The 27,616-nt window shown below is 36.1% G+C and overlaps 3 protein-coding genes and 1 pseudogene across 5 annotated transcripts; 2 read left to right on the forward strand and 2 right to left on the reverse strand.

Annotated features, from left to right (window-relative positions):
• The first annotated feature begins 302 nt into the window (after nt 1–302).
• LOC137749334 (AP2-like ethylene-responsive transcription factor At1g79700) lies at nt 303–2,361 on the forward strand (annotated as a pseudogene). The gene is made up of 6 exons (XR_015958417.1): nt 303–739; nt 865–962; nt 1,083–1,156; nt 1,253–1,303; nt 1,401–1,477; nt 1,597–2,361. The product of XR_015958417.1 is annotated as an AP2-like ethylene-responsive transcription factor At1g79700 (transcript).
• A 1,566-nt stretch (nt 2,362–3,927) lies between these two features.
• Nucleotides 3,928–6,872, reverse strand: LOC137708431 (uncharacterized). The gene is made up of 7 exons (XM_068447511.2): nt 6,286–6,872; nt 6,089–6,186; nt 5,896–6,001; nt 5,145–5,362; nt 4,904–4,946; nt 4,553–4,803; nt 3,928–4,429 (listed from the first exon to the last, which is right to left on the reverse strand). The coding sequence occupies exons 1-7, from the start codon at nt 6,688–6,690 to the stop codon at nt 4,012–4,014; spliced, it is 1,539 nt and encodes a 512-aa protein (XP_068303612.2). The 5' UTR covers nt 6,691–6,872; the 3' UTR covers nt 3,928–4,011.
• Nucleotides 6,873–8,902: 2,030 nt separating this feature from the next.
• LOC137707550 (V-type proton ATPase subunit d2) lies at nt 8,903–12,335 on the reverse strand. The gene is made up of 10 exons (XM_068446441.2): nt 11,914–12,335; nt 10,974–11,094; nt 10,605–10,712; nt 10,379–10,481; nt 10,201–10,281; nt 10,003–10,088; nt 9,838–9,897; nt 9,694–9,742; nt 9,431–9,565; nt 8,903–9,319 (listed from the first exon to the last, which is right to left on the reverse strand). Exons 1-10 carry the CDS (start codon nt 12,092–12,094, stop codon nt 9,188–9,190), a joined length of 1,056 nt encoding a protein of 351 aa, XP_068302542.1. The 5' UTR covers nt 12,095–12,335; the 3' UTR covers nt 8,903–9,187.
• A 9,462-nt stretch (nt 12,336–21,797) lies between these two features.
• Nucleotides 21,798–24,993, forward strand: LOC137708190 (plant cysteine oxidase 2). Of its 2 annotated transcripts, XM_068447206.2 has the most exons (6): nt 21,802–22,107; nt 22,210–22,450; nt 23,253–23,371; nt 23,461–23,623; nt 24,133–24,351; nt 24,452–24,993. In XM_068447206.2, the coding sequence occupies exons 2-6, from the start codon at nt 22,228–22,230 to the stop codon at nt 24,574–24,576; spliced, it is 849 nt and encodes a 282-aa protein (XP_068303307.2). In that variant the 5' UTR covers nt 21,802–22,107; nt 22,210–22,227; the 3' UTR covers nt 24,577–24,993. The 2 variants fall into 2 exon arrangements, with proteins under 2 accessions (XP_068303306.2, XP_068303307.2); XM_068447205.2 differs by having other exon boundaries at nt 21,798–22,450.
• Nucleotides 24,994–27,616: the final 2,623 nt, after the last annotated feature.

Genomic DNA, 27,616 nt, shown 5'->3' on the forward strand with positions numbered 1-27,616 from the left:
GTTTTATCAAATACATCGATGTTTTCAGTAGTGAACTATATTTTCTTTTACATTGTGTACTTTGATTCGTCAAATTTCCGATGTAAGATTTTAGAATTCTCCAATAAATGAACAAATGGACATCGGCATGTCCGAAGGTATTCTTAGATGTTAGGGTTCACTTTTGGTGTTTGTTAACACACAAATCCAAAAAACCACATCGAACTTTTGGGCCTTCGGGTTTAACAAACACAGTACGGACACTAAAATGTTGTCTTAGGTGCTCCGAGATCATCGTCTCCTTTGTTTTCTAACAGAAAACTAATCAGATAGATCCAAAATAAGCACACAAGTTATATATACGCTCCAACATCCTTCCTTACAGCTCAAGCAACCACATCAACAACCACCACCGAATTTGATAACGACAAGCGGAGCAGTTTATCTCGAGAGATGGAGTTCATGATGGTGAGGAATGAAGAGAACGCGGGTAGGCGCCGCCTGAGGACAGCGGAACCTGAGGCTCAGGCGGCCCGGTGTGTCAAGAGAAGGAGACGAGACCCACCTGCAGTTGGTGGCAATAGCCAAACCGAGCAGCAGTTGGCACAAAAGCCAGCTGATCAAGCTTCTGGTGCCACCACTGTGAAGAGAAGCTCGAGATTTCGCGGTGTCAGCAGGCATCGGTGGACTGGTCGATTTGAAGCTCACTTGTGGGACAAGCTATCGTGGAATTCAACACAGAAGAAGAAAGGGAAACAAGGTAGATTATGACTTTGATTGTCACATTCGACTTCAATCCGTGTTTTTTTTTATTCCCTTGGATACTGATTGAAATCTTGCGTTCTAACATATCGCGCTTTTGAATGGACTATTTGGACTGAGCAGTTTACCTTGGAGCTTATGATGAAGAAGAACCTGCTGCAAGAGCATATGATCTAGCCGCAGTTAAGTACTGGGGGGCATCGACTTTCACCAACTTTCCGGTACAAATTTATATAGTTTATGGAGTTTATATTCGGAAAATCTAAAGAGATGTGTTTTGGCATGGTTTTAGAAGATTAACGTAGAATATCTGATCTTAAACCCTGATGATCTGTTTACAGATATCTGACTATGACAACGAAATCGAGATCATGCAATCTATGACAAAAGAAGAGTATTTGGCCTCGTTAAGAAGGTAACATCTTCGAAAATCTTTTTCGCAGAAAAACTTCTTCACCGAGGATTTTCCTTTGATAGTTTGTTGAAAGAATTAGTTGTTTCTTTGTTTCAGAAAGAGCAGTGGATTTTCAAGAGGTGTATCAAAGTACCGAGGAGTAGCAAGGTAATATTTCTGAATATTTTTCAAAGATCGTTCGCATCAATTCGTTAAAAAGTTGGAAAAACATTATCTAAAAGAGTGTTTGATTCATGTTTTACAGGCACCATCACAACGGTAGATGGGAAGCGAGAATAGGAAGAGTTTTCGGAAATAAGTACCTCTACCTTGGCACTTACGGTGAGTTCTCTCTTTATTTGTGTTCGAATCTGCATCTCTCTAAATATCGCTTGTATCAGGAATATATAATGAAAAGGGAGTTTCCAATTACCGAGCAATGTGCCTTTATCGCGTTCCAGGTACGCAAGAGGAAGCAGCTCGCGCCTACGACATTGCAGCAATTGAGTACAGAGGGATCAATGCTGTGACCAACTTCGACTTGAGTTCTTACATAAGATGGTTGAAGCCAAGAACAGACGACACTATATCTACTGAACAAGTACCGGAGGCAGTCACAGAGCCCAAAAATACACCATTCGCGGCCAGCAGCTACATCACAACCGAGCAATCTCCCTTCTCGCTCAAAAATCCTTTTGCCTCTGATTACGTACACTCTCCTCGAAAGCAAGAAGTCATCCGCAGCAGCAAATCATCTTCTCCCACCGCGCTTGGCCTACTCCTCCAGTCTTCAGTATTCAGAGAACTGGTTCAGAAGAACTCAAGTTTCTCAGATGATGACAGCTCTGACGGCGAAGAACCAAAGAACCAACTGCAGGCTGGTAGCAATGATGAGTTCGGTGGAATAATCTATGACGGAGTTGGTGGCAGCCCTTTTGTTTGCTCTTCCAACACTGATGAAAACTTTACATGGAATAGCTTTACAAGCACGATTTTCGCTTAGTCAATCAACAAAACCGAGTGCCTCAGACTCTCAGTGTTTATTTTCTTAGACACAAACAAAACCAAACAGAACATGTTCATACTTGTAAATAGCAGAAATGCAGCATCAACAGTAAATAGTACGAGATTTGGTGCTGCATTTCGTTGTAAATTAGACCGCATAAAGCATTGCTTACATGTAAAATTCTCCGTAACATCGAATGTACAAACTCTTTTGGATTTTCCATCTCCTTCGTTTGTGGATTTCAGAACTTTTCAACATGATCATCCTTAAGAAGTAAAGGCAGGACAAGATGCATCGGCGAAGTCCCTAAAGCAGAGTCATCCGACATCTGCAACATCGTTGGCACTACCAGTAACAATTCGACTCCCGTTGAAAGCCAGGGCCAAGCTCGTGATATCACAGATCGAAAATTTCAATACGAGCAGGGCAATTTTAATTGTAAATGTTCCATATATAATATTACTTCAAATCAAAACAAACAAACAAAAACTACATATTGTTGATCACCAAAAAGAACAAAACTATAAGTTTCTGAAAGCCTATCATATGAAATTGCCTGCAACATGTTATGATGTGTTGCTGTTACTTTCGTCATCAATCCCCATCGCTCGAATGCTATAAGGCCATCATACATTCCGTAGCACTTCTTGAATAATTAGCCAGGTATTTGAAAACCTTGGAGAATCCTTCCTTTTCTTTAGCTTATGCTCCTCGACTTGTTGAATTATTAGCTCCCTGACATCATTCCCAAACTCTGTCATGGCGGCAGACGTCACATATTTATATGGAAGTTTATTCAAACAAGCTAACAAATGATGATACAGCGACGGCGTGTCATTCTTAGCAGCAGGAAACTTGAATAGCCCGTCATTAAGAGCTTCAACACAGGCCTTCAGTGAAGAGACATATGATGTAAAGCAAGCACACGATTTTGGAATTTCTGTTTCGAGCTTAGAGTAGGTAGTAAGTTGGTGTGGCCGTGTGTGTCGCTGCAGAACACTTCGTAGGGCACTTTTACTGTCTCCATGATTCTCTTTTCGGCCTCATGATACTCCGACACGATTCTCATATTTCTCATTAGGCAGTGAAACAAGGCAGCAAGTTGTGGCCTCATCTCTTTATCTGTTAGCCACTGAATTTCAGAGTACTGTACTTCTCAATTCTTTCATGGATTCACTTGCTCATGTAGTTCCCCTCAGCGTGAACGAATGACCCGTGATTGTCTTTGTCTCATTGCCATCAGAAACACCGCTATTGAAATAATATTTTGGAAGAAGCTTTGGAGCTTGATCTATGGACATTTTCGGAGGAACATCTAGACAAGGTGGAGCGTTTTAGCAGCAGTGAACGAATGAGCTTGTTTGGGTGGTTTCGCGTCGTCCCTGAACGCTCGAGCTTGTTCAAGTTTTCTTCAATCTCCTCCAATTTTCTCCACAGAAGATTGCATTTGATCCATATTGGCATCAAGCGTCTTAGAAACCTCTCAACAAGGACCTGCGGCCTGCCTCGATGCTACGACACATCCTGTGAAGAAGAACCAAAGACGACGACACTCTACATTATTCAAAATGTGGTCATCTAATTAGTCGTGCAATTTTTTATACGAAACTTTACATTATTCAACACACCCTTTCACGTGAAACCATTCTTTAGCAGACCACTCAAAGCTCGTCGGATTTGAAGCATAAATTTACCTGGGGTTGATATTTTTGACCTTCTCACCACCAACCCTTGCAAGCTTTTGGAAATGAATGAAAGAAATATTTGTTATGGAGAAAAAAAAAAAGGGAAATAATCCAATAAATTAAGTCCTAACATCTACAAATATTTAAGTGTCATATGGCATACAACATCTACAAGTAAAATCTGTTCAGTCATCTGAACTATCGGTATCACTGTAAGACTCTTGATTCCAAAACTTTGCAACATGATCTTTGTCGCGATTCACAACAGGGCAAGAAGCATTTGTGAAATCCCTAAAGCGTAAACATCCCACATCATAGAGGACATTGACGATTCCAGTAACTATTCGACTCCCATTTACCGCTAGGGCAGAAAACACAGAGCTTCTGTCTGTTTCACCTGCAGGACCACAGCTCAAGGAATTTGTTAGGGCACCAGTGTCAGCCTCCCAAATGTTAACATGCGTATCCTTGGGGCTTCCGGTGACAATTTTGTATGGGTCCATGTGCAAGTAATTCACCGGCCCCTTGTGTCCAGCTTCTAACTCCGCTATTGGTTCTGATTTCAGGGTACCACAGTTCATCCTTAAATCGTAAAGCATCGCTCTGCATAATTAAGAAAACTTCATTTCTTCAATAATATCAAGATTACGACTAGAACAAACTTCAACCTTTTGTTAGATATGGCACACAAGACGAATGAAACCAAGGGAATTCTACTCATCGTACCTGCCATGGCTGCCTATGCAGAATAAAGATTTGGATGGCCTTGCCTGAAAAGAATATAGCTTTGCATCCACTGCAGCAATGACAACTTTTTGCATTGTCCTCAAATCAATTGCCGTAACGGAGGAACCAGCAGCAACATAGACCAAATGTTCATGACACTTCATGTCTATAGGGGCACCAAGAGTAGAAGTCATCCCCACACAGCATGAAGAACGAGCAAAGGATGATGCATTTGTATCCCACACCCTCACCTGTTAGAAACCACAATCATCAGATATCCAATGACAGAGTAACAGAATTCACCATTGTATGGCTGATCAGCGATTACTAGCGATGGATAAAAGAGAATACCTTAGAATCTCTTGAAACAGTTACCAAGTGAGAGGTGTTGTGCCTGCCATTAAGACCAAAACACATAGATCAATCTTATGGGAAAATTTGTCACCCAAAGCACAATAAACTTCTATCACATATGAGATGTGGTAGATATCTACAGATTATCTTCGAAGTTGGATCAGCTTATCAATGAACAAGAAGTTTATTTACTATTACTGAAAAGAAACATATAATCTCCTCAAAAGGACCATCATACCCAGCAACTGACATCAATCGGATGGGCTTCTCATGCCCATAGAAAGTAGCCTTTAAAGCATGCTGGCCACGTCTCCCACCGGAGCTAAGAGACCAAAGGCGAATGGTGCCATCTTCCCCTCCACTTGCCAATACTTTTCCTGCTCCATCGCCTAACAACTTATCTGACAATGTTGAAACTGGGCCACTGTGACCTCTAAAACATCTTCGGCAAGCACCCTGTGACAAAATAATGAGATTAGGACCTTTAGGAGAAAGTTGAAACCATAACCTAGCAAATGAGCAATCATTCTCCTTATGTCCCTAATATTGAACTCAACACAGAACTGAAAACCACTGATGATGGTATCACAGTACAATAATAGTAATTGAATCATATAGATAAATCATAGATTACAAGAACAAATATTTAATAGACTGGTGTAGAGGAAAAGATCGTGAGTGTAACTTATTAGACCAAACTGCCACTTACGAAGTAAAGTTTTTTACTCTGGACGGAGTTTTAGCTTTGAAAGTCACTCCGTGTGGATGAAAGGCCAAAAATGCACCATTAGCATTCAAAAAAGAACAATTAAGATTTCAGGAAGAAATTCCTGCAGATACAAGGCACCATCTTGTATAAACCCTGGAGGGGCATACCCGAGCCTGTCCTGAACTATGTAGGGCGCAAGTGACAACTCTACCAAATCAAAGGTATGGAAAACAAACAAATCGGAGTGTATCGAGAAAAATATTCCGAATTCATGTAATACCTTCCACCATAGCCGAATGGAATGGTCAGCGCTTGAAGTTACCAAAGCATTCTCCTCTTTCTGTGTTTCGCTTCGATATAAAGATGTTTCATTCAGCGGAAACAACCTGCATTTTATGTCAATATTTCAGGAATAAAAGAACTTCCCTTGAGCCAAACTTAAGCAAAATAAAAGAAAACCACAGAGAGCCCACCTCATGCAAGTAATTCTTGCATTGTGATCAACTAGAGTGAGAGGCGAATCCGTTCCGTTTAACCAACGATCAATCGTTAATACTCGTATCAGTGAACCCTAATCAACAAAAATTAAAAAACGTAAATTGAAGATTTTTCCCCACTATTCAGACTCAAAATTCATGAAAGAAAAACGGCGTAATATGATCATCTATACCTGAGAGAAGATTATACCATTCTTGTCCAATAATATGTGATCCAAACGATTTGAATTGGCAGCGGTGTAGAAATCGACGACAATCGGATCGGTAAACTTGAATTGCAGCGAATCCTTAAGCATGGATAGATAGGCCTCCCTCACTCCTGGCGTTTGCGAGGCGGAGGACGGTGGTTGCCGCGGCCACCGCTCCCTGTAGAAGCGCTGCCAGATGGAGTCGGAATATGCGACCTTTTTGAGATAGCTGCAGGTCATGGCGAAGTTGGAGAGGTCCTGGATGCTGAGGTAGCTGGCGCACTGAGCCAGCGAATCCACGTTCAGATCGGCGATGGTTGTCGCCGGCGGAGACGGCGACCTCTGGTTCCGATTCATCCGCGGAGGTGGTGATGAGAGTGGCGCTTCCATTGAAATCAAATCAAAACCCTAACAATTCGGAACTGGGAGTGAAGAATACACCGTCTGGTGGGAAATTAGAAGATTCAGAACGGAGAGAACGGTAAAGAAGTCGCGGTTTAATTGCCTTGTCACAAAGGAGGTCTGTTGAACGTGTCATGCTGTTTTCAACCATATTATTCTTATTGGAAAGCGAAGCCTATTTGCTTATTTGGTAGATAATATTGTTTATTTTTTTATTTGGATTGTATTCTTTTTATTTATTTATTTTTGAATCAATTATATTATTTGCATTAAAGGGAAGGGGATTGGTTTAGTCTCGCAATGGGCTAGTAATAATGTGATTTAAATTTACTTTTAACGAGAATCGAACCTAAGATCTCTCGCTTTAGATGAATATGAATATCACTAGACCTATTACTAATTGCCTTATGATTGTATTCCTTGGAGGAGGAGGATTTTTTTTCTTCCTTATTACTATAAATAAAGACACTGCTTAAGACAATAACAAGAACACTACACACATCCCTTATTAGATAAAATAACCCACAACAATGATGTAATAATACGATCTAGTAGCATTTTTTATTTAAGGAAAACTAACAAAAAAATGTTGAAAATTTTGAGTTTTAAAGGAAAACGACAAAAAGGTGTTGTAAGTGAATTGTACCAGAATTGACTTTTTAGAGTAAAAATATGGTTTTTCATTAAAGTAGACAATACCGGGACTCCCTTTTATTTATTTATAAACAGTATTTATAATTAAAAAAATTGTCTATGTTTTTGTTGAAATAATCGAAAAATTAAGGATCAATATGGAAAGGCGTTGAAATGCAGACTTCACCTTATATCGACGAGATATAAATCAATGAATATTGACGATATTTATTTATTCACTACCAAAAGTTTGCCGGAACCCATTGTAGATTTTGAACTTTTGAATTTTTTTTGAGAAATTTTCTCTAATTTCGACTAAATCTGAATAAGTTGATATACCCCCTTACAAATTTCCATAATTTCCATTAAAGGCAACTTTTATATATATATATATATATATATATTCATAAATTTGCATATTAATATTTTAAATAAAGAGGTTTTATGTTCGATTCTCACCAAAGATGTATTCAAACCAAATTATTATGGCTAGCTCATTTGAAGGTTTAGCATACTTTTTCAACCCTTAGACCATATCCAACCCTTGGGGATAAAACTTAAAAAATTAAGTCAGAAAATTTTAAACCATTACCCAAAACTGCTTTTTTCCTCAAACTCTTAGGGCTTAAGATTTTAGCCTGAAATTATTAAATAATGATTTTAACCTAATTTTATTTTTCGGTAACTTTTTTTTAAAATAAAATTTATGTAAATTATCCTAATTTATAAAAAAAGATATTTAAATTCCAATAAGTAATTAAAAATCATACAAATACATAAGTATTTATAAAGTTTTAAGTCGTATTTGATTTAAATAATTTTCTTAAATTATTTTAGACGTTATATTTAATTTTGGACCATCAAATCTTTTTTTTAACCATTAGATTTGATCTCATTTGATCATAGCCATTAGATTATAAGTAAAAAAACAAAAAAAATTTTGAAATATGACAGTTTGGTGGGTCAAAAGTGATTTAAGCCAGACTTAAATCCTGGGGGAATCTAGCCCAATGATTGGAAATGGTTTGAGAGGTTTTAAAGTTTATATTTTAAGCTTTATCTCATAGGTTGAAGATGCTCTTAGTATATATAATATTGATTGTATTAAAAACATTAAGGGCCTTTTGAGAAAGCATATGGAATGGCTAAGTACTTGTTTGGTACTGAGGTGATTTTATAAAAAGTGGGTATCAAAAAAAGCTAAGCTCAAAAAGGTATTTGGTAAACACTTAAAAACGGCTTATTTTCACAGTTTTGGGTGAAAAAAAAGCTGAAAACGTAAAGCAACAAAAATGAGCTTATTCTCACAGTACAGCAGAAGCGGTTTTTTTTCTTCAAAACACTATAATACCAAACTAGCCCTAAAAGTGCTTTTTGAAAGCTAAAACCGCATATGAATTTAAAAGTGCTTATATTTTATATAAGTTTTATTTAAGCAGCACTTGTCGAATGCTTTTCTTGGAAGCACTTCCAAATGCTGGTTGGAACTTCAGTCAAATTTCAACATACCGATAAACACTTTTTTCATCCAATATCCATTTTAGGTAAAGAAACATGCCATTACAAATTTGAAAAAACTCGCTACGAGACTGCTACTATATAATATCTCAAATTACAGTATATAAATTCAATTTATCCTCGCAACTGTATCATGTTCGATTTCAGAATATGAAATATTCCCCCTTAAGTAAAAACAACTGAAATAATATATGCAAAAGTGCTTATTAGGGAGGAACATCGGGATATTGCAAACAACGCAACCCCACCCATCTCTACAATTCGTTCGGGGATAAGATGGGGAGGAGATTTACAGAAGATTACGCCAAAGAACGAATGATCATCTCTAATCCGACTAAAATATGAAGACCACGCTGTCGTGAACTCGGGACTTCTGGTTCTGCGCCACACACTCCGATATCCACATCAGATTTCTGATCTCCTGCTCCCTCAACCTCATGTATGCAAAGAAAACACCGTAATGGAACTGCAGGTCGGAGGGAGAAACATAAGTGTTCAGTGACTGAATGGAGAGACCCAAAGATAAGTGAACCAGAACACGAAACAGACGTGGCTGCAAAGTAACTGCAATACAAACCTGTTGCTCAAATGCCAGGCAAAGCCTTTTCACCTCCTCTTCATAAAATGCCTTGTCCAGTAGCTGGCTCTCACCATAGGATAGTTTTGAAAAAATCGACTGATAAGGGGGATATTTTTCCATACAACCACGAACCTTCAACAAACAAGTTGTCAGCTTAGGCAAAACTGATACTACTATGTGAGAACGCTAAGTAAAGAGATAAGGTAATCAACTGATATTAGCATGTGACCGAATCTAGACTAGTGAAGCACACATCATACCTGATCAATGTCCTCACAAACAGCAAGTTCCTCGTGGCCATAGGGATAGCTGGACAAAATATGCAAACAGTGGTCAGCGTCGTCAATCCAAAATATAACATAACTTACAAGTCATCAACAAATCATTATGGCCGAAGAACTTACAGTAAACCAAAGCTAGAGTACAACTTCCTGCGATCGTCTCGAGTAAGCTCAGTTCCGATACTGCAGGGTGTGAACAAACAGCATGAGGCCATTAAAAGAAGAATGGTTAAGACCTCTGAAAATACGACATAAAGAAAACTTGTTGGCACCTCAACATTAACTTACCTGTTTATTGTAATATTGACAGCCCTTCTGTCAGCCTCAAAAGCAAGTAAGTCAGACATAATCTCTGCTGTGGCACCACCTAGTTTCTGTCCAAACGACCAAAAGCAAATTTATGAGGAAAAAAATACAAAATATGTAAATGAAAAACTTGACAGATTGAAATATACAAATACTCTCGAGTTCAAAATCAAAAGTTACCTGACAAAACCTGTAAAAGTCTTCAAGGTATGCCTTGTAAAGAGTGTTCCTCATTATTTCAATGTTCATGTCATCCAGGTCCTGAAAACAAGAATGATGAATAAAAAATCAGATACCTACCACAACAATTGAAAACTAACCCATTGGAAAATAATAATACAGGGTCACTAAATCATACATCGGATGTAATACATTCAGAAAAGTAGGGAGCAAGTGGTGTGTCAACAAGCACCAATCTGTAAAGCTCCCGCATATTCTGTGCAACCGCCAGGGTGGCAATGCTGATGAGAAAAACACGAACGAGATGAGATTTTATAAGAACGTCAAAGTCGTAGAAAACACTTAAGAGTGAAAAGGATAAATCAAAGAAAATGGAATACAGAGCTCTAAGAAAATGACAATACCTGTCAAACATGCCCAAGGGGTGGCATTTTTCCAACAGTTCCTGAACATCTCTCTCATGCAAGGTTCCAGTAACAATCAGGACAACATTGTCTATCATGTGACCGTATCTGGAGGAAGATAAGAAACATTAAATAAATTCCCAGTTACAGCTAAAATTTTACTGATGAATACCTATATAATTAAGGTTGTAAATTTCACACCTCATAAAGATCCTCCAGACTTGCCGGAACAATGGCCTATTGTGATATGATGACTATTGAGTATTGGGCCAGCCTAAAGCCTAAATCACGTGTATGTTTCGACATCTTTTCTCGTATTCTAATAAATAAAATTCAAATTACCAAACAGGAAATACGGCAGGTACATACGTAATATACTCCAAAAAGGTTGACAAGGGCTCTGTAGCTTGGCATAGCATGTGCTTATACTCATCAACCAATTTAAGAGTGCACTTCTCCACAATTGTAGTTGTATGCAATGGGGAAGGTTCTGCAAGAAAATCCTTCAGATAAGCAAAGAACAATAATAGACCAGACAAGAGAGACCAATATATGGGCTTAAAAGTTAAAATGATCATGCATGTATAAATGTACGCTCGTATCAAAATCTCACCTGCTACCTTATGTCCCATATGCTAACCAAATTATTACTAGTACAACATTAAATTAACCAATTTTTTAACGAAACTTTAAACTATGATAACATGTATAAAGGAGGGTCAACCATAAGATCTATTCGTTTTCCAGTAAGTTTAGCATATTGTTTCCTCTTTGGTTCCGCATTTACACAGTTCCTATCACGAACGTAATACTGGAATACTTTAATTGTCATGGTTAAATCCAACTAAAGACATACAGAGTGACATATCAACTCCATTCTAAATCACTTAAACATAAGGATCTATTTCAATCCATGACAGGAAAGTATCAAACTTTTCACATGTTCTTCACATTTTCTTTGAACAATGTAACCTAAAAATTCAAATTCAAATTCAAATCCCTCATTAATGCAACCTAATATATTCACCTACTGGCAGAATTTGCTCATTCAAAAATCACAACTTTTATAAATCACTAAGATTTCGATCACGAAGTGTTGCTCTTACTAATGCTAAATCAATGGCACCATCTTGAAATTTAAGCCCTAATTCAACCTAAATTTCAGATCGAGGGGCTGATTTGTCCAGAACCCATGTCTTAATTTATTCACACGATCCAAAATTCAGTCCCCAATTGTGTTCATTTCCTCAATAAACAAACAGACAGCTCAACGAAATGAAGACATTACAAAGATGCATACAAAACGCACCGTTTTGGAGGTAGGGCCCGTACTCAGTGGCAGAAAGATGCATCTTGATATCATCGAGGGTCTCGCACTGGCACAAATTGTTGTAATCGGCGGCGGTGAGGAGGCCCGAGCGGTGTCCCCGCACTATGGCCTCCAAGTATCCGCCGTGAATGTTGAAGGTCATCGCTTCGAAGCCGTACATTTTCGCTAAAACTTACGCGATCTGCCACTGCCGATCCGAAAAATTAAAGGCGTTGCGGGATAGAGAAAGGGGACGATCAGGGAACCGGAAACCCCCTTCTGCAGCGAAATCAATGGAAACCCTAGTGATTTGCAGACGGAAGCTGAAATCTGGAAATTTGCAGGCTTAAAGAGGGAGAGACGATGACAGGCGATGAGAGCTCGAATGGATTACTAGCGGTTGTCAAATTACGCGGTTGCCCTTTTTGTTTTGCGTAATTGCCTAAAACCCTTTTCGCTCTGGCAGGTGATATTTTGGGGCTTCGTGTCCCGTGGATTTTATTGGGCCTAAGTAACTCAGCCTGGTTGTGTCCTTCTTTGATGAGCTCATCAGTAGGCCCAAGTAGTTTTCTTAAGACCTTGAAAGGCCCAGTTCGGCCCAAGTCCAGAAATGTAGAAGTCTGAAAGTAATTCGCAAATGACAGTTTGACGTGTGTGTGTAATCTTGTTCTTTTTTAAGTGAAGTGCACGAGCTATTTCCAGGCAACTCATAAGCAACTCAAGCACTGCTCAATATGTATTTGTGTCACGTTATGATCTCGTGTGAGCTATTGACCAAGGAATGTTCGTTTATGTATGTGTCTGACTGTGATTGGTCGTTAAATAGTCAAATATAAATTTGAAAGTATGAGATTAGGATGGGTAACGTTATTGTACTAGTAAGTTAGGCTTTTTAGCCAAAATGGTGCTTGAAATTGACATAACTCCTCACTTTTGTTCTTGAGATTTAAAATTAATATAAGTCGATCATGAGATTGTCCACAGTCAATCATTTTGGTAATTTTATGAGAAATCTCTATTAAATTGAGGTCAACACTCTCTCTGTTAATTTATGCCTTTAATCCTTTTCAATGTCTTACATCCGATGGTCGAGAATTGAAAAGTATGAGCGAAAGATAAAAATGAATGTTTAGATAAAAATCACAAAAAGTATATTTCCGAATCGTAGTACTGGTCGAATTCGAATATCGGGTTTAAAGGTAACTAATTATTTTTTAATGATAACAAAGCTTGCTCAGCGTTGTCTGGCATCTTAAAACAAGTACACAGCATACAATCGGATATCATATTAAAATTAAAGTGGCGTTCTCCCCCGTTTGATGTCAAAAACCTTTCTTTTTCTTCTCCTTTGGCTATTTGCGGGTGCCACGTAAAACCAAACGACCACGTGACCTACGGGATTTTCCTTGTGGAACCCTTCAGCCGGATTTCATTCGCCACGTGACCAATGCGCCCCATTATTCAAAGTCGTTTGCCATATCATTGGGTAGGTGTCTACCACATCCATACCGTATGTACAGATCATATACCCTTTTTAATACCAAATAAAAGGATATATACGAAAAATGGTGCCCGAATCATATTTTTGAACCACTATCTGACAAATGATGTGTAAATGTTATGTCAATTAACGAATTTATTCATAAAATGTTGATTATATGTATAATTTGTCACATGATTAATTGATAAAATTACGTACTAATTACATTGGTGAGTTGTAGTTCCTAATATACAGAACACAGTACCAACTTACTTACAACTAAGTAACCAACTAACGAATCAATTAATAGCACAATAAATATTCTAACAACTTTAACTGATGTGACAATGCTTATATGACAACCAATGATCAAGAGACATTTGTCTCCAATTACGCGATACACTAATGTAATCTCCTTAAAATTACTTGATATATATTACAGATCGGAGCCTTGTTTGCAGTTTTGAGTTGTAGAAGGAATTGTGTGATCCCATAAGTAAATCAAATGAAATTGAGAACATAGGGAATGACTAGATGGCATCTTGTATAACGTTGGAGTCTCAAATATTGTGATGGGGATGACAGAGGAGGCGTGGAGTTACATATCGGATGCTGTGGTCATTGCTTACGACATAAACTGATATAACTGTCGTTTGAAATAAAAAACTGATATAACTGCCGCCCCCAAATACGTAGAGCTGGTGGTGCTTGTCGTTTATCATTTATTCCTTCCGTTAAGGTCTCATTTCTTCCTAGGTCCAACAGGCATGGCACCATGCGCATGCAGCTCAGCAAAGGATTTATGTTTCGGATATCCCACTTGTAAAATTACGAATTGATTATAGGGAGTTTTAACGAAAAATCTGCGATAATATTTATTTTAACGAAAAATCATATTTTTACACTAAAAAATCAATCATAGTATTATTCACTTTATTCTTTATTTTGTTATTATCGTTAAAAAAATTTTCAAATCATTTTCATTAGTTTTCCTTTGATTATATATATGAGAACGGATATGTCACATCACTTTTTTTACATAACTTTGTAAGACTCACCTTGTAATGTATTTCGAAGATCCGAATCATATATTTCTTAGGTTTTCTCTCAAATATCATATCTAACAAAAACCACCAAATCTGAAACCATATGAATTGAATTAAGGGTTTAGGGTTTCTTTGTAGAATCGTATTTGTTCGTTTTCTTCACTACAAATGAAAGTTTTAATGGTTTTGAATTTTTCTAATTTGTTGCAAAGATGATCTATCAATGATGTTCTAAAAATTCGACTAATTAAATTATTAAAATACATTACGAAGTAGCTCCACAAAAACATACGTAAAAAATTGTGTAAAAAAAAAAAATGCTACAAATCCGTCAGATATACAATGCACAATAACATGCACATCGTATACCTTTCATTTTTTTATTCATAGCTTAAGAATGCACAATAACATACTTCGAGAACTTTTGTTTTCCTATAAGCAAACCAATACATTTAGTTTACTACTTTCTTTCTCTTATTAATTAATTACTCATCCCATACTTCATGATTACGTTTATTGAGAAATTATCTGCTATTGAAAAACCCTCATGCATATGACAATTCATGTATATTTTTCTTCAAATATAAACTCGTTGTCCACTATCGTATCACTATCACGTGCACTCAGTGTGAAATTTTTTTGATACCCTCAATATTTATGTGAAAATATCAGAAAAAGATATGGAAAAATAGGTGAAGTTTAACCTTCATCCGTATCGGAGAAACTTTTAAATTTTGACTAAAATCGTTCGTCAATAATTCATACATATTGGTTAAATATCGAAAAAACTCTTATATCTTATTTAAATCAGTGTTTGACATTCCCTAAAATTTTATTTTAAATTTCTACGTTTTCGAGCAAATTTTCATCGAAGACAACCGATATTGCTACATCCATTAATATTTTTCACAAATTTACATATCCATATTTTTACCAATACTAATATTTTACATACAATGTATACTGAACTAAAGTCACAAGTGCATAGGAAGTCGACTCCACCAAAAGTCCTCTCACGTCAATCCCCTAATCGGTCTCTTGAGTGTGATCACTTAAGCTTTGCTTAACAAGCAAAGCATGAAATTAGTCAAGACACCCTTTATTATGGTTAGAATTCGTCAATAACGGAAGGTGTACATCGTTTTTTTATTAAAGGGATTTAAAGATAATGTATCGATAATTTAAGAAAGACTTTTCCTTTTGTGTCGAAATTAAGGAAGAAATATTGGTCGTTTGGATGTACTTTTAAAATAACTGAAAGCGCTTTTGGTAAAATTGATTTTGAGTTCTAAAAGCACTTTAAGTGTTTTTTTGAAAGAAGTACAGATATGTGCTTATTGCAGGAAGCACTTAAAGTATTTTTTCAGGATTTACTTGGATTTTTACTAAGGATTGATTTCAAAAACATTTTCACCAAAAGCGCTTTCAGTCATTTTAAAAGTATAACGAGCCCATAGACTTTTATCCAGGGAAACTACCCAGATCCACATATATTCCAAATCCAAGCATATATAAAGAAGATGCCAAATAAAAAGGGAAAAAATAAGGCCAAATTAAAGTTAGATAAAAAGTTAATTAAGGTTTTGTGGTCCTAATCAAGGGAATTGGGTCCTCTCCGAAGCAAATCATCCGATAATGTGGTCCTAATCAACCGATATTGATACATCCATTAATATTTTTCACAAATTTGCATATCCATATTTTTACCAATACTGATATTTTACATACAATGTACACTGAACTAAAGTCACAAGTGCATAGGAAGTCGACTCCACCAAAAGTCATCTCACGTCAATCCCCTAATCGGTCTCTTGAGTGTGATCACTTAAGCTTTGCTAAACAAGCAAAGCATGAAATTAGTCAAGACACCCTTTATTATGGTTAGAATTCGTCAATAACTAAAGGTGTACATCGTTTTTTATTAAAGGGATTTAAAGATGATGTATCGATAATTTAAGAAAGACTTTTCCTTTTGTGTCGAAATTAAGGAAGAAATATGGCTCGTTTGGATGTGCTTTTAAAATAACTGAAAACGCTTTTGGTGAAATTGATTTTGAGTTCTAAAAACAATTTAAGTGTTTTTTTGAAAGAAGTACATATATGTGCTTATTGCAGGAATCACTTAAAGTGCTTTTTCAGGATCTACTTGGATTTTTACTAAGGATTGATTTCAAAAACATTTTCACCAAAAGCGTTTTCAGTCATTTTAAAAGTACATCCAAACGAGTCCATAGACTTTTATCCAGGAAAATTACCCAGGTCCACATATATTCCAAATCCAAGCATATATAAAGAAGATGTCAAATAAAAAGGGAAAAAAATAAGGCCAAATTAAAGTTAGATAAAAAGTTAATTAAGGTTTTGTGGTTCTAATCAAGGGAATTGGGTCCTCTCCGAGGCAAATCATCGGGATCTTCCTGACCCACTAACACGGACCGTTGAATTTTTATCCAATAGCTACAAATAGGAAGACCCCGCTAAAGTTATAATAATTGTAGCTGTTGGATCAAAATCTAACAGTCCGTGTTAGTAGGTCAGGAGGATTCCGAGAGTTTGCCTCGGAAAGGATCCAATTCCCTAATCAAGAATTTATTGTTGTGTTTGTCTATGCATGTATGTCAATTTTTGTAGGCCTACAAGCTAAACCTACCCCCATTTCCCTCTCGCAAAACCACATGCACACTTTTCTTTTACAAGATTATAGTAATATTTAAAGTATTATAATTTTGGAGATGAGAGATTATTACTAGAATGTAACCAACAAATAAATTATTTAAATCAATTGACCTAATTCATATTTGCATACACAATTCCGTTAGTTAGTCGTCTTATGTTAGGTAGTTAATATTACAAACCAAAATAGCTTATAACATTGGCATAACTCATCAGTTTGATCATTGACATGAAAATTGATTGAAGTAATCTTTGAGTTTGTATACTATCAATCATTTTGACTTTTCTGTGAAAAATCTGTTAATATCCTAGTTAAATTATCACGTGAATGACGAAGTGCTAACTTTTTTAAGGGTATTTTTGTTAAACCAAACCCTCCATTTAACGACAATATTTACCAATTTTTTATGAAATGATCATAATGATTTATGATGGACAAACTTATGAATCATTTCCATCGATTTTCATTATCATGGACTAAAGTAAAGAGTTATGTCTAACATAATTCATGACTATTTTAGATTAAAAAAAAAAGACTTTTTGTTTTTGTCGAAAAAACTTTTCCCAACTCGGTTAACACTCATGATCCTTGGAGATTAGCACAAACATTTTCAGAAACACAACTCAGACAGTCAGAAACTCAGAGGTATAATTCCCCAAGACTACGAGCATTACCATGCACCTTCACCTTTGCAGGTTCACGAGGTTGGAACCTGGGTTTTGATCTGTCATCTGTTTCTTCTTCTTCTTCTTCTTCTTCTTCCTCTAATTTGTTTCTACTTTCTGCAGGGTCGTGAGAAAGGTGTGGCTTTTGAAACGTACAAAATTATCTAGTCTGTATATTTTAACATTTTCTTGCAGAGCTGATTATTACTGTTAGTTTTCGACAACAACAATTCAACCCGCCACCAAACCCTTTCTCTGCGTTCACGTTACACCACCAAACCCTAAACCATTGCTAACAACAAAGATGAATGCGAAAATATCCCGCTTTTATTAACAAAAAGATTAATGCGAAAAAATTAATTTTGTAATTTTTAAATTAATTCTCTACTGTTATTTGTTATTTTTAATTAATTCTCTTATGTTTGTTGGATATTTTTTTAATTAATTCTTTTTTGTTTTGTTTTTTAATTAATTCAGTCACCGTAAGGCGTAAGTAATTGATTTGATATGAATGCATGAATAATAACAAAATAGGTAAGTGAGGGGAATAAAAGCCTATTATAATATCTAATTTAATTAGCCGCATGACACAACAGTATAATCTAAATTACTTATTAACAAAAAGAAAAATTATCAATTAAAAGAGGATAAAAAACAATTTGATATTTGATTACAAAATCAAATCATGATAATATTGTAATTTCGTACAGACCAAAAATTACTTTTTTAATTTCAAATCTCATCCACATATCATTATAAGTTTATAACATCTCTAATTCCATACAAAAAAAAAACCCAAGTTCTCTCTCCCTCTCTCTCTCTCTCCAACTTCTCTTTTTATTTTTTTAAGTACAACTATATATTTTACACTAAAAATAAAGAAAGTACGCATATATCATTTTTGAAGAAAAGACAAAAGTACAATCATTTTTGAAGAAAATAAAAGAGTACGTACAGATTATTTTTGGATATTGAATACTGTCATATCCAAAGAAAAAAAGGGAAAATTGTCAAAGCGGATGTTTCTACACATATCTGACATGTTCAAACTAATCTATCCCTTAATTTAGAAAGTGTAGAAAAATGAGGGCATTGCTAATTAATTATATTTAATTGTGTACTTGAGTCTCCTTTTCAATCCTTAATTTAGGAGAATATGTGTGTTGTTATTTCTCTTACATTGTGCTTTTATTTATAATAGTAAATGAGAGAAGATATTCCTTCATCCCCAAGAAATACAAAATACAATAGGAAATGATAACTAAAAGCGAATCTAATCTAAGATTTACATAATCACCCTTAAACTAGGAATGTTTACAACAAAAAGGACTTTTTTTTCTTCTTTAGATGTAGCTTTTGGAGTTAGGTAATAAATAAGGAAAACTAATGAAAAATGTTTGAAAACTTTGAGTTTTAATCAAAATGACAAAAATGTGTTGTAAGTGAATAGTACCATGAGTGACTTTTTAGAGTAAAAATATCATTTTAGTTAAAAGTGAACAATACCAGGACTGTTTCGTTAAAACTCTCTAATAAATATTCATATTTGTATAAGGTGCGTATTTGTGACACCATTTTTTATGCAACTTTTTAAACATGTTTTTCTGAGACCCATGCCATATTATATTTTAACGATCTGAATCGTCCACAACCATTAAGATATTCATTTGTAATGAAAAAAATGAACAAATACGGTTTTACAAAAAAAAAACTCTAAATCCTTAATTCAATATTCATATGATTTCAAATTTTGGTGAGTTTTGATAAACATACTTTTTTAAGAGAAAACCTGAAATTTAAACTGTTCGAATCGTTGAAATATATACGAAATGAGCCGGCAAAAATGTGTGTCAAAAATTGTATACTTTAGTTGCTTTTCAATCTTATCATAATCAACAAAATATAATGGAATTTGACAAAAAAATAAAAAAACAAAATATAATGGAAAAAGATAGGATTTTTTTTTCTTTAGATGTGATATATAACTTTTGGAGTAAGTATGTATCAGTTACCAGATCTGATAAACATAAAATATTATTTCAGATGTTTTACTTTTTGGTAAGTAATCATTTTGATTTTGGAAAAGATATAATCAAATTACCATATAACACAAATCTACTATATAAACAGAATACCACTTTTGGCAAAAACACAACATAAATACCAGTAGTAACTTCTTTTTTTGTCAAATATACATTAGTAACTTCCTGGCTCAAAAATAAAAAAATAAAAAAAATTAGTAACTTCCATGCAGGTGATTCATGTGCTCAAGTGAAATTACATCATCACCCTTGGTGTTAAAATTATTTTTTTGTTAACTCATTTTATATAAAATGGGCATAATGCATTTATTCATTTAATCTTTTTGGTAGTGGCAGGTGAAGCTTTACCTCAATGGTGAAAAGTAATCTTGTCTATGCATCCTAGTACGGGTTCGATTCTTATCGATCCCTTTCTCCACTAACAATTTAACCTACTAACGCTATCGTAAACAGAAAAAACTTTTAGGTAGTGCATTGTTTGAATTTAAAATATTGTTTCAAATTTATTTATAAAAAAAAATAATAATAAATAAATAAATAAACTAGCTAAATAGTGTGCTTCTCTGCATTCAAGTTTGGAATCATCTTTTCCATAATTTAGATGAATTAAGTGTAATTATCTTAATGTTTATCAAAAATAATATTTTCAAAAATTCACGTGTGAGTAGACGCATACATATACGTAATAATAAGGAGTATCTTTCATATAAAAGTTAAATAAAATTATATGTTTATTTTGATAAACAAATTATATATCTACTACGCAGTTTATACCTAGAGGAATGTTAAGCTCATTCTCAAGGGAGTGGACAATTCAGATCCGTTTTTGTGTTCCTTTAAAAGTAAAAATAAGTAAGTATGTCCGGACAAAAAAATTAGTAAATATTATACCATATTAACACAAGGAGTGGATTATTGAATCTGTTACTATGACATTTGAATTTACAATAATTATTACAATAATTTGACCCAACAAAGTGTTGTCCGCACGTAAAAAGTTTTACTAAAATTTGGTCAAATATTGTAGTGAAACACAAAAAAAATTCAATAAATATCCAATATTGCTATTTGCCTATGAAATTATGAAAATATATTGCTTCATCCTACTTTCAAATTTCAGCAACCCTATTTTACGGATATTTCAATAGTATCGAAGATGTTTAGAACCTTGCTTATATATGAATTATCCACAAGACTCCATGTCATAAATTGACACTAATACAAGTTATATTCCTTTATTTACATCCGTAATTACAAGTACTTAAACTATGAAAGACATATGAAAAAATCGTATCTATATTATGCAACTTTTTAACCATCGAAGATGAGAATTGAAAAGTACGTCTGACACGTTGCGTTAATGCTCTGAAAAGTTAATGAATTGGTTAATGTGTCGTGATTTGCGCACAATAATTACAAAAACCAACACAACGGGTATGTGTTTGGTGACTTATCAAAAGTCAGCTCTCTTAAGAAGAGGTGAAAAAATACAGACAAATTTGGATTTCCCAAATCCAGAGGTAGTTTTCCCCTTTCTACAATGACAATAAGAAACCACAACCAGATTTCCAATATCAAAATCTACGTTAGATGGCAGAAAGAAACTTGAAAATTGTGCGTATTTATTACAGAGTTCGACGCAGCAGTTTATGCATGACGACTTATAAAAGGTCAGCTCTCTTAAAAACAGGTGTAAAATACAAGCAAATTCTAGATTACCCAAATCCAGAGATATGTCTTCTCTTTCTACAATGCAAACCAGAAACCACCCAAGATCAACAACTAGGTTGGATAGTAGAAAGAAAACATGAAAATTAGAAAAACCAAAAAGAAAAGTAAAAGAAAGAAGAAAAATCCAATTGAATATATGTAGTGTTGAAGATGTGAAAATTGGGAAAAAGAGGGGCAACATGGGAAGAACAAAGAAAGATAGAGAGGAGGGAAGTGGATAAAATCCGCTGTTGGGAACAGCCCACTGGAAAGCAAACCATGGCCCCTGGTTTTCACTCCTCTTTACAAAACCGGCTTTCTCTTTCAGCCCTAAGTCCCTTTGTCCCCTTCTTTTATACCCATTCAACCCGCTCCCCCCTTCTCTTCCTTGAACAGAGCTGCCAAATTTCACATCGATGTCCTCCTTTTACCACCCATCATTCTCCAGTACAATATAACTGTTATTGTCACTCCCCACTCTTCTCTCTAAACCCCTCTCTCTCATCCCCTCCTCTGTTCCCCTGGGCTGTTTTTTTCTGGGTTTCAATCCAATTTCTCATTTTTTTTCTTCAATTGGGTATGTACCCAGATCGAAAGGTTACATTTTTTTGAGTTTTTCTGAAATGCCCAGATCGAAAATTTCAGTTCTTTCAATTGGGTTTTTGTGTTTTGATTAAAGGTAGAACTTGGGGTGTGAATGGGGTTTGAAACGGTGGCGCCCAATCGCAAAGGCAGCAAGGAGTTTCTGGCATTGGCGGAGGAGACGAATTCGAAAAGCAAGACCAGGAAGGGCCGGCGGCGTCAGCGGAAGATGTCGCCGGTTCAGAAGCTGTACGAGACTTGCAAGGAAGTCTTTTCGTTTTGTGGGGCCGGGGTCATTCCCCCCGCTGATGATATCCAACGGCTATCCTCTGTTTTGGGTATAATTCTTTTATCTCTGCTTTTGCATGATTGCATGAATTCAAATTTATGTTCTTGCTCTAATTAATGTCTCAGAATTTCATAAGTTGATTGAATTAAAGCTCCATTTTGGTTCTTTTTTTAATTTAGAAAATCGTATTGAATTAAAGATGCAAAATTTTATAAAATTAGAGTCCATTTTACCATTTCACATTTTTGTATCAGTCTTCTGTGTTGAATTTGCATTATCTTGTACGTAGTCTGTTATCGGCCGGTGCATTTTTGTTTTATTTTTTCCAAAAAAAAAATTTAGATAATTTTATCAATCCGTGTCCTTGCATTTGATACATGCATTTCAGTTTTGCGGCTGTATACATGCATCTATATGTATGTATGTCTTTTCGAGCATTTCAGTTTTGCAGCTGTATACATGCATCTATATGTATTTATGTCTTTTCGGGCATTTCAGTTTTGCGGCTGTATACATGCATCTATATGTATATATATCTTTTCGGGGTTGGTGATCAATTTACTGTATAAAAAAAATGTTTGTCACATAACACGTGTCAATTAATGATAGACGTTAGAAGATTTGATCTCCCTTTTCATGCCAGAGGGGGTCATCCATATCTGCATCGGTTAATTTCTTTATATCTGGATACTGTTTTGGTTACACAAATGGAATATTAGTTGCATTCAACCGTGTTTAATTCAGGATTTTGAGAGAATAATCCGTGATAGTGTTATTTGCAATCGTTTTTCTTTCCTTTTTCGAATTGATTCCCCATTGTGGCGTATTGGGTTTGGTTGTTTTGATGCCAGATGCCATGAACCCTGATGATGTCGGCCTCACTCCTGATTTGCGGTACTTCAGGGTGACGGTAGGTAGACGAAGCCCGGTTATAACATACCTGCATCTTTACGAGTGCGAAAAATTTTCAGTAAGTTTCTTCCAGGTTCATTCCCGCAATTTACGAAGCGAAATCAGTCAGCGTGGCTTTTGTTCTTATAAGGTGTTACCTATATGCAGATGGGGATATTTTGCTTGCCGCCTTCGGGTGTCTTACCGCTTCATAATCACCCGGGAATGACGGTTTTCAGTAAGCTTCTGTTTGGGACAATGCACATCAAGTCCTACGATTGGGTGGCTGGTGCCCCGGAGAGAACATTGGCAAGTGCGAACCCTTCACTAGGTAAATTCCTCCTTTGAAAAATTGTACTATTTCTTAACATTTGTATAGAAAGTTGTAAGTGCACACTCAACTCCTGGTGCCGCACCCAAGACTTTCTAGTTTGGGTGGGACCAACGTGGGGTCAAATGCGGCCAAAATACAGGGTTGCATGCTTTAGTGAGAGCTTTCCTACGGATGATGTGGTCCGGAGCCCTTGCACAAGTTTTTCTCTATAGCAAAGACACAATGTGACCTTTCTTGTTAAATGTTATTGCATTGTATTGCATCTTCCTTGAGATAATCTGTGGGACTTGATGAGAAATCTACCGGCCTTTTTGATCTTTTGTCTGTTAGGAAAATAGTAATTTGCTTGTGGCATCTCGAACTTATAGACGATAGATTCATGGTTATGACCTTTACTGCTTGACATTTTGTTCTAAAATTTTTCGTGAAGTCACGAGGTCCTTCCGTTGTGAAACTATTTTATTCGTACACAAAATTAACAGTTTGATGTGCTTTCGTTCATGCAGTTGCACCGCCCGGTGTTCATCTGGCTAAAGTTAAGGTTGACGCCGATTTCACTGCTCCTTGCGAACCATCCATCCTCTATCCAGCTGATGGAGGCAACATGCATTGCTTCACAGCAGTGACAGCATGTGCAGTGCTCGATGTGCTTGGCCCCCCATATTCTGATCCCGACGGCAGGCACTGCCAATACTACCTTGATTACCCATTCTCTCGCTTCCCAGGTATCAATTTGGTTAGATCTTCCATTCCAACTCAAAACCAAGAGCGCAGCTTGTTAGAACTTTGAGAAATCTCGATGACGGTTCTGTTTTTGAATTTCAGATGGGGGAGTATCGGTGCCGGAAGATGAGAAAGAAGGCTATGCTTGGCTTGAAGATATAGAGAAACCTGAGGACTTAGCTGTACATGGAGCCATGTACGGAGGCCCAAAAATACAGGAGAATTGATGATCTCACCAATCCATCTATCGATATCTCCATCCTCATTCCCATTTCAGTTGTCTGCATCGGCATACCGTTTTCCCCATTCATCCATCCGCCGCCGCATCACTGTCCTGTCGCTTTCATTGATGTCATCAGTGGCTGCTGCTCAATTCAGTGCAGCAATAGTAGTGCTTTTGTTTCGTTATGTTGTTTTTTTGTCTCTTTGTTTTGTTCTTTTTTTCTTCTTTCCCTGTGGGACATGAGGAGGCACTTGGTGCCCTTTTTTTTCTTCTTTCTACAGTTCATGTACATACCTAAAAAAAAAAAAAAAAAAAAAAAAAAAAAAAAGCAACAAAAAGAAGAGAAGTGTTATTTGCACTGGCAATTAGTGGATAAAAGTGCATTAGCACTCTTTTCATACATTGCTTTTTAAGTTTTACATACCCTTTTCTCTCTCTCTCTCTCTCTCTCTCTCTTCACTCAATATTTACATGATTAGTTTATGATGATATTATTCTTCATTTTCCAGTCAGAGATGTGCAATTTTCTGTTGAAGTCCAAATCTGAAGATCTGTAGTTTTCCTTGATGTCATGAAAGGAGAAATGTGGTTGGGATTTGTTTTTTGTCATCTGTAAGAGGAAAATGAATGCGTGTCATCTGAGAGATTTTTCTGTGCGCGATCACAGAGGGGTAGCTTCTTACCTTGGAATTTATCGTGTCACCAGGCTAGCCAGTAGCTTTTAGAGGGTGTAGGTAAGCTTATAGGGGGTGTGCTTGAGAGAGATTCACATGTACCCTAGACGCAATAGTACCCGTTCGAGAAATTACCACGGAATTGGTGAAAGTTCAATTGAAAACTAATTTATAAACTAGGTTCGGTAATATTTTAAACTAATCATGCTTGATGTCGTGATTTTCAATGACATTGTGTTATTAGTTTGTGATTTTCAATGACATTGTGTTATTAGTTTGAAACGACGTCATAATGTTGTATTTAGTGGAGATAAGTCTCTCTCGTGTGCTTTAAAAGTATCTAATGTAAGTAAGTTTATGTTATGTTTTCAATGACATTATATTATTAGTTTGAAATGACGTCATAATGTTGTATTTAGTGAAGATAAGTCTCTCTCGTGTACTTTAAGACTATCTAATGTAAGTAAGTTTATGTTATGTTGTAGTATTCGGTGTAGGTAAGTCTCTGTGCGAAACTTTGGGCTAGACAACGTGACGTGTGAGTAATATATGTGGTAAACGATAGTTGAGCTGAAAGTGAAGGCGTTGGTTTGGCGTGGGTCATATGAATACGCATGATCATATATCATCAATGGGACAAGACGACATGATGATGGAGATGATCTGTGATGGGTCTGGTTTGGCGTACGTGCCCTTTGAAGATTGGGACATGGGGACATGTCTCTGGCTTTGGTGACAGCTTCAAGAAAAACAAGTACAAAGCAGGCAGCTGTGATGTGTTTCCGTGGGGATCGGCACCACCAGAGGGGAGAGAGCTGCATCTGCATGCATGTCTTTCACATATAGTTACCCTTTTATCTGTTACTAATTACCAGGAGTAGTAACGTGATTTAAACAGGTTAATTTTCATACTAAATTACTAATTAGCTAGCTAGTAATTACAAAGCTGTTTCCAGAAAGATGATATTTCTTGTTTTGTTAAGCTGCTGCAAATTAACTTTGTTTACATTCTCTCTCTCTCTCTCTCTCTCTCACATACACATACTGTTTACTTGCATGCAATGCAACCTGTGCGTGCCCTTGGGGTTGGGGTGGGTGTGCCGCCAAGATTAGGTTAGGCATGTATATTGTAGGGTTTGTAAGTTTGCGACACATACTGTTTACTTGCATGCAATGCAACCTGTGCGTGCCCTTGGGGTTGGGTGGGTGTGCCGCCAAGATTAGGTTAGGCATGTATATTGTAGGGTTTGTAAGTTTGCGAGTGCGTCACTTAGGCTCGTGATGATATCAAAAGTAGGTTACCTGTCTGCAATGACTCGGAAGTTTCTTTGAGAATATTACTTTATTACCAAAGTACAAAGTGCCCATGGAGGGAAGCATACGAAGATTCCTGCAGTTAGCAGTATATGATATATATATATATATATATATCGATTGATTAAGCTTGGCAGTACTACCATAAGAGTTAAGAAAAAACATTGCCATTAGCTGTGCGGGCATTTAAAACTCATTGATTGAGTTTCGGGTTCAAATCATCCGCGCCCTCCGTAGTTGTAAAAGAAAGGAAAAAGAAAAAAACACTGCAATTACGCTCACGAGTTTTGACTTTATAGGCATGTTGCTGCATGCATTTGGGCCCAATGGATTCACACTTCGCAGGTTCTCAACCAAGCTGGCTATACACGGGTTGCCAACTTGCTAAGGTGATATCCCCAATTCAATTCACCGTCTAACCCACAATATTAGACCGGATACAAAATCTACCAACTTTTCTAATTTACCCAATTATTTGCAAGAGATAAAACTAACAGGGTTCAAATATTTATAAACTAATTTGTAATCGAAATTAAAATAAGGATTGATTTGTTATTATGGGTTACTCTAGTGTTTAATAATCAAATGCAATTTTTCTTTAATAGTCTTGTCTACTCAGTAGTACGAAAAATAAACAATCAAGATTGAATTGAAGAAATACTATTTTTATTCACTTTCCAATCTAATAAATATAATGTCGAACTAGTAGTCCAAACTACTTGAAGACTTACCTGACTATGTGAAAATAAAAAACAATACCATGAATTCAACTCTTGAAGTTGGTGGAGTTGGACTCTTCCTCAATTCAATTCATGCCCCAGCTACTAGAGAATCTCTCCCATTTGAAATGTTAAAACTTAAAATTATACATTCACATCTTATTACATTTATGGAAATGCAAATGTGAGTTTTGCTTTATTAGAGGAAATGTAAATTTAGATTTCATGAGATGGCTGCTTAGTTTACGTGATAGTTTTCTTCTCTCCTTGTTTTCACGGGCTCACATATTTTTAGCCCTAAGTGAATATTTTACAACAATTGTCCTTTGAAGAGCTT

Source organism: Pyrus communis, chromosome 17, assembly GCF_041283825.1.
Source record: "Pyrus communis isolate YQ-2024b chromosome 17, ASM4128382v1, whole genome shotgun sequence".
NCBI classification, from domain to species: Eukaryota; Viridiplantae; Streptophyta; class Magnoliopsida; order Rosales; family Rosaceae; genus Pyrus; species Pyrus communis.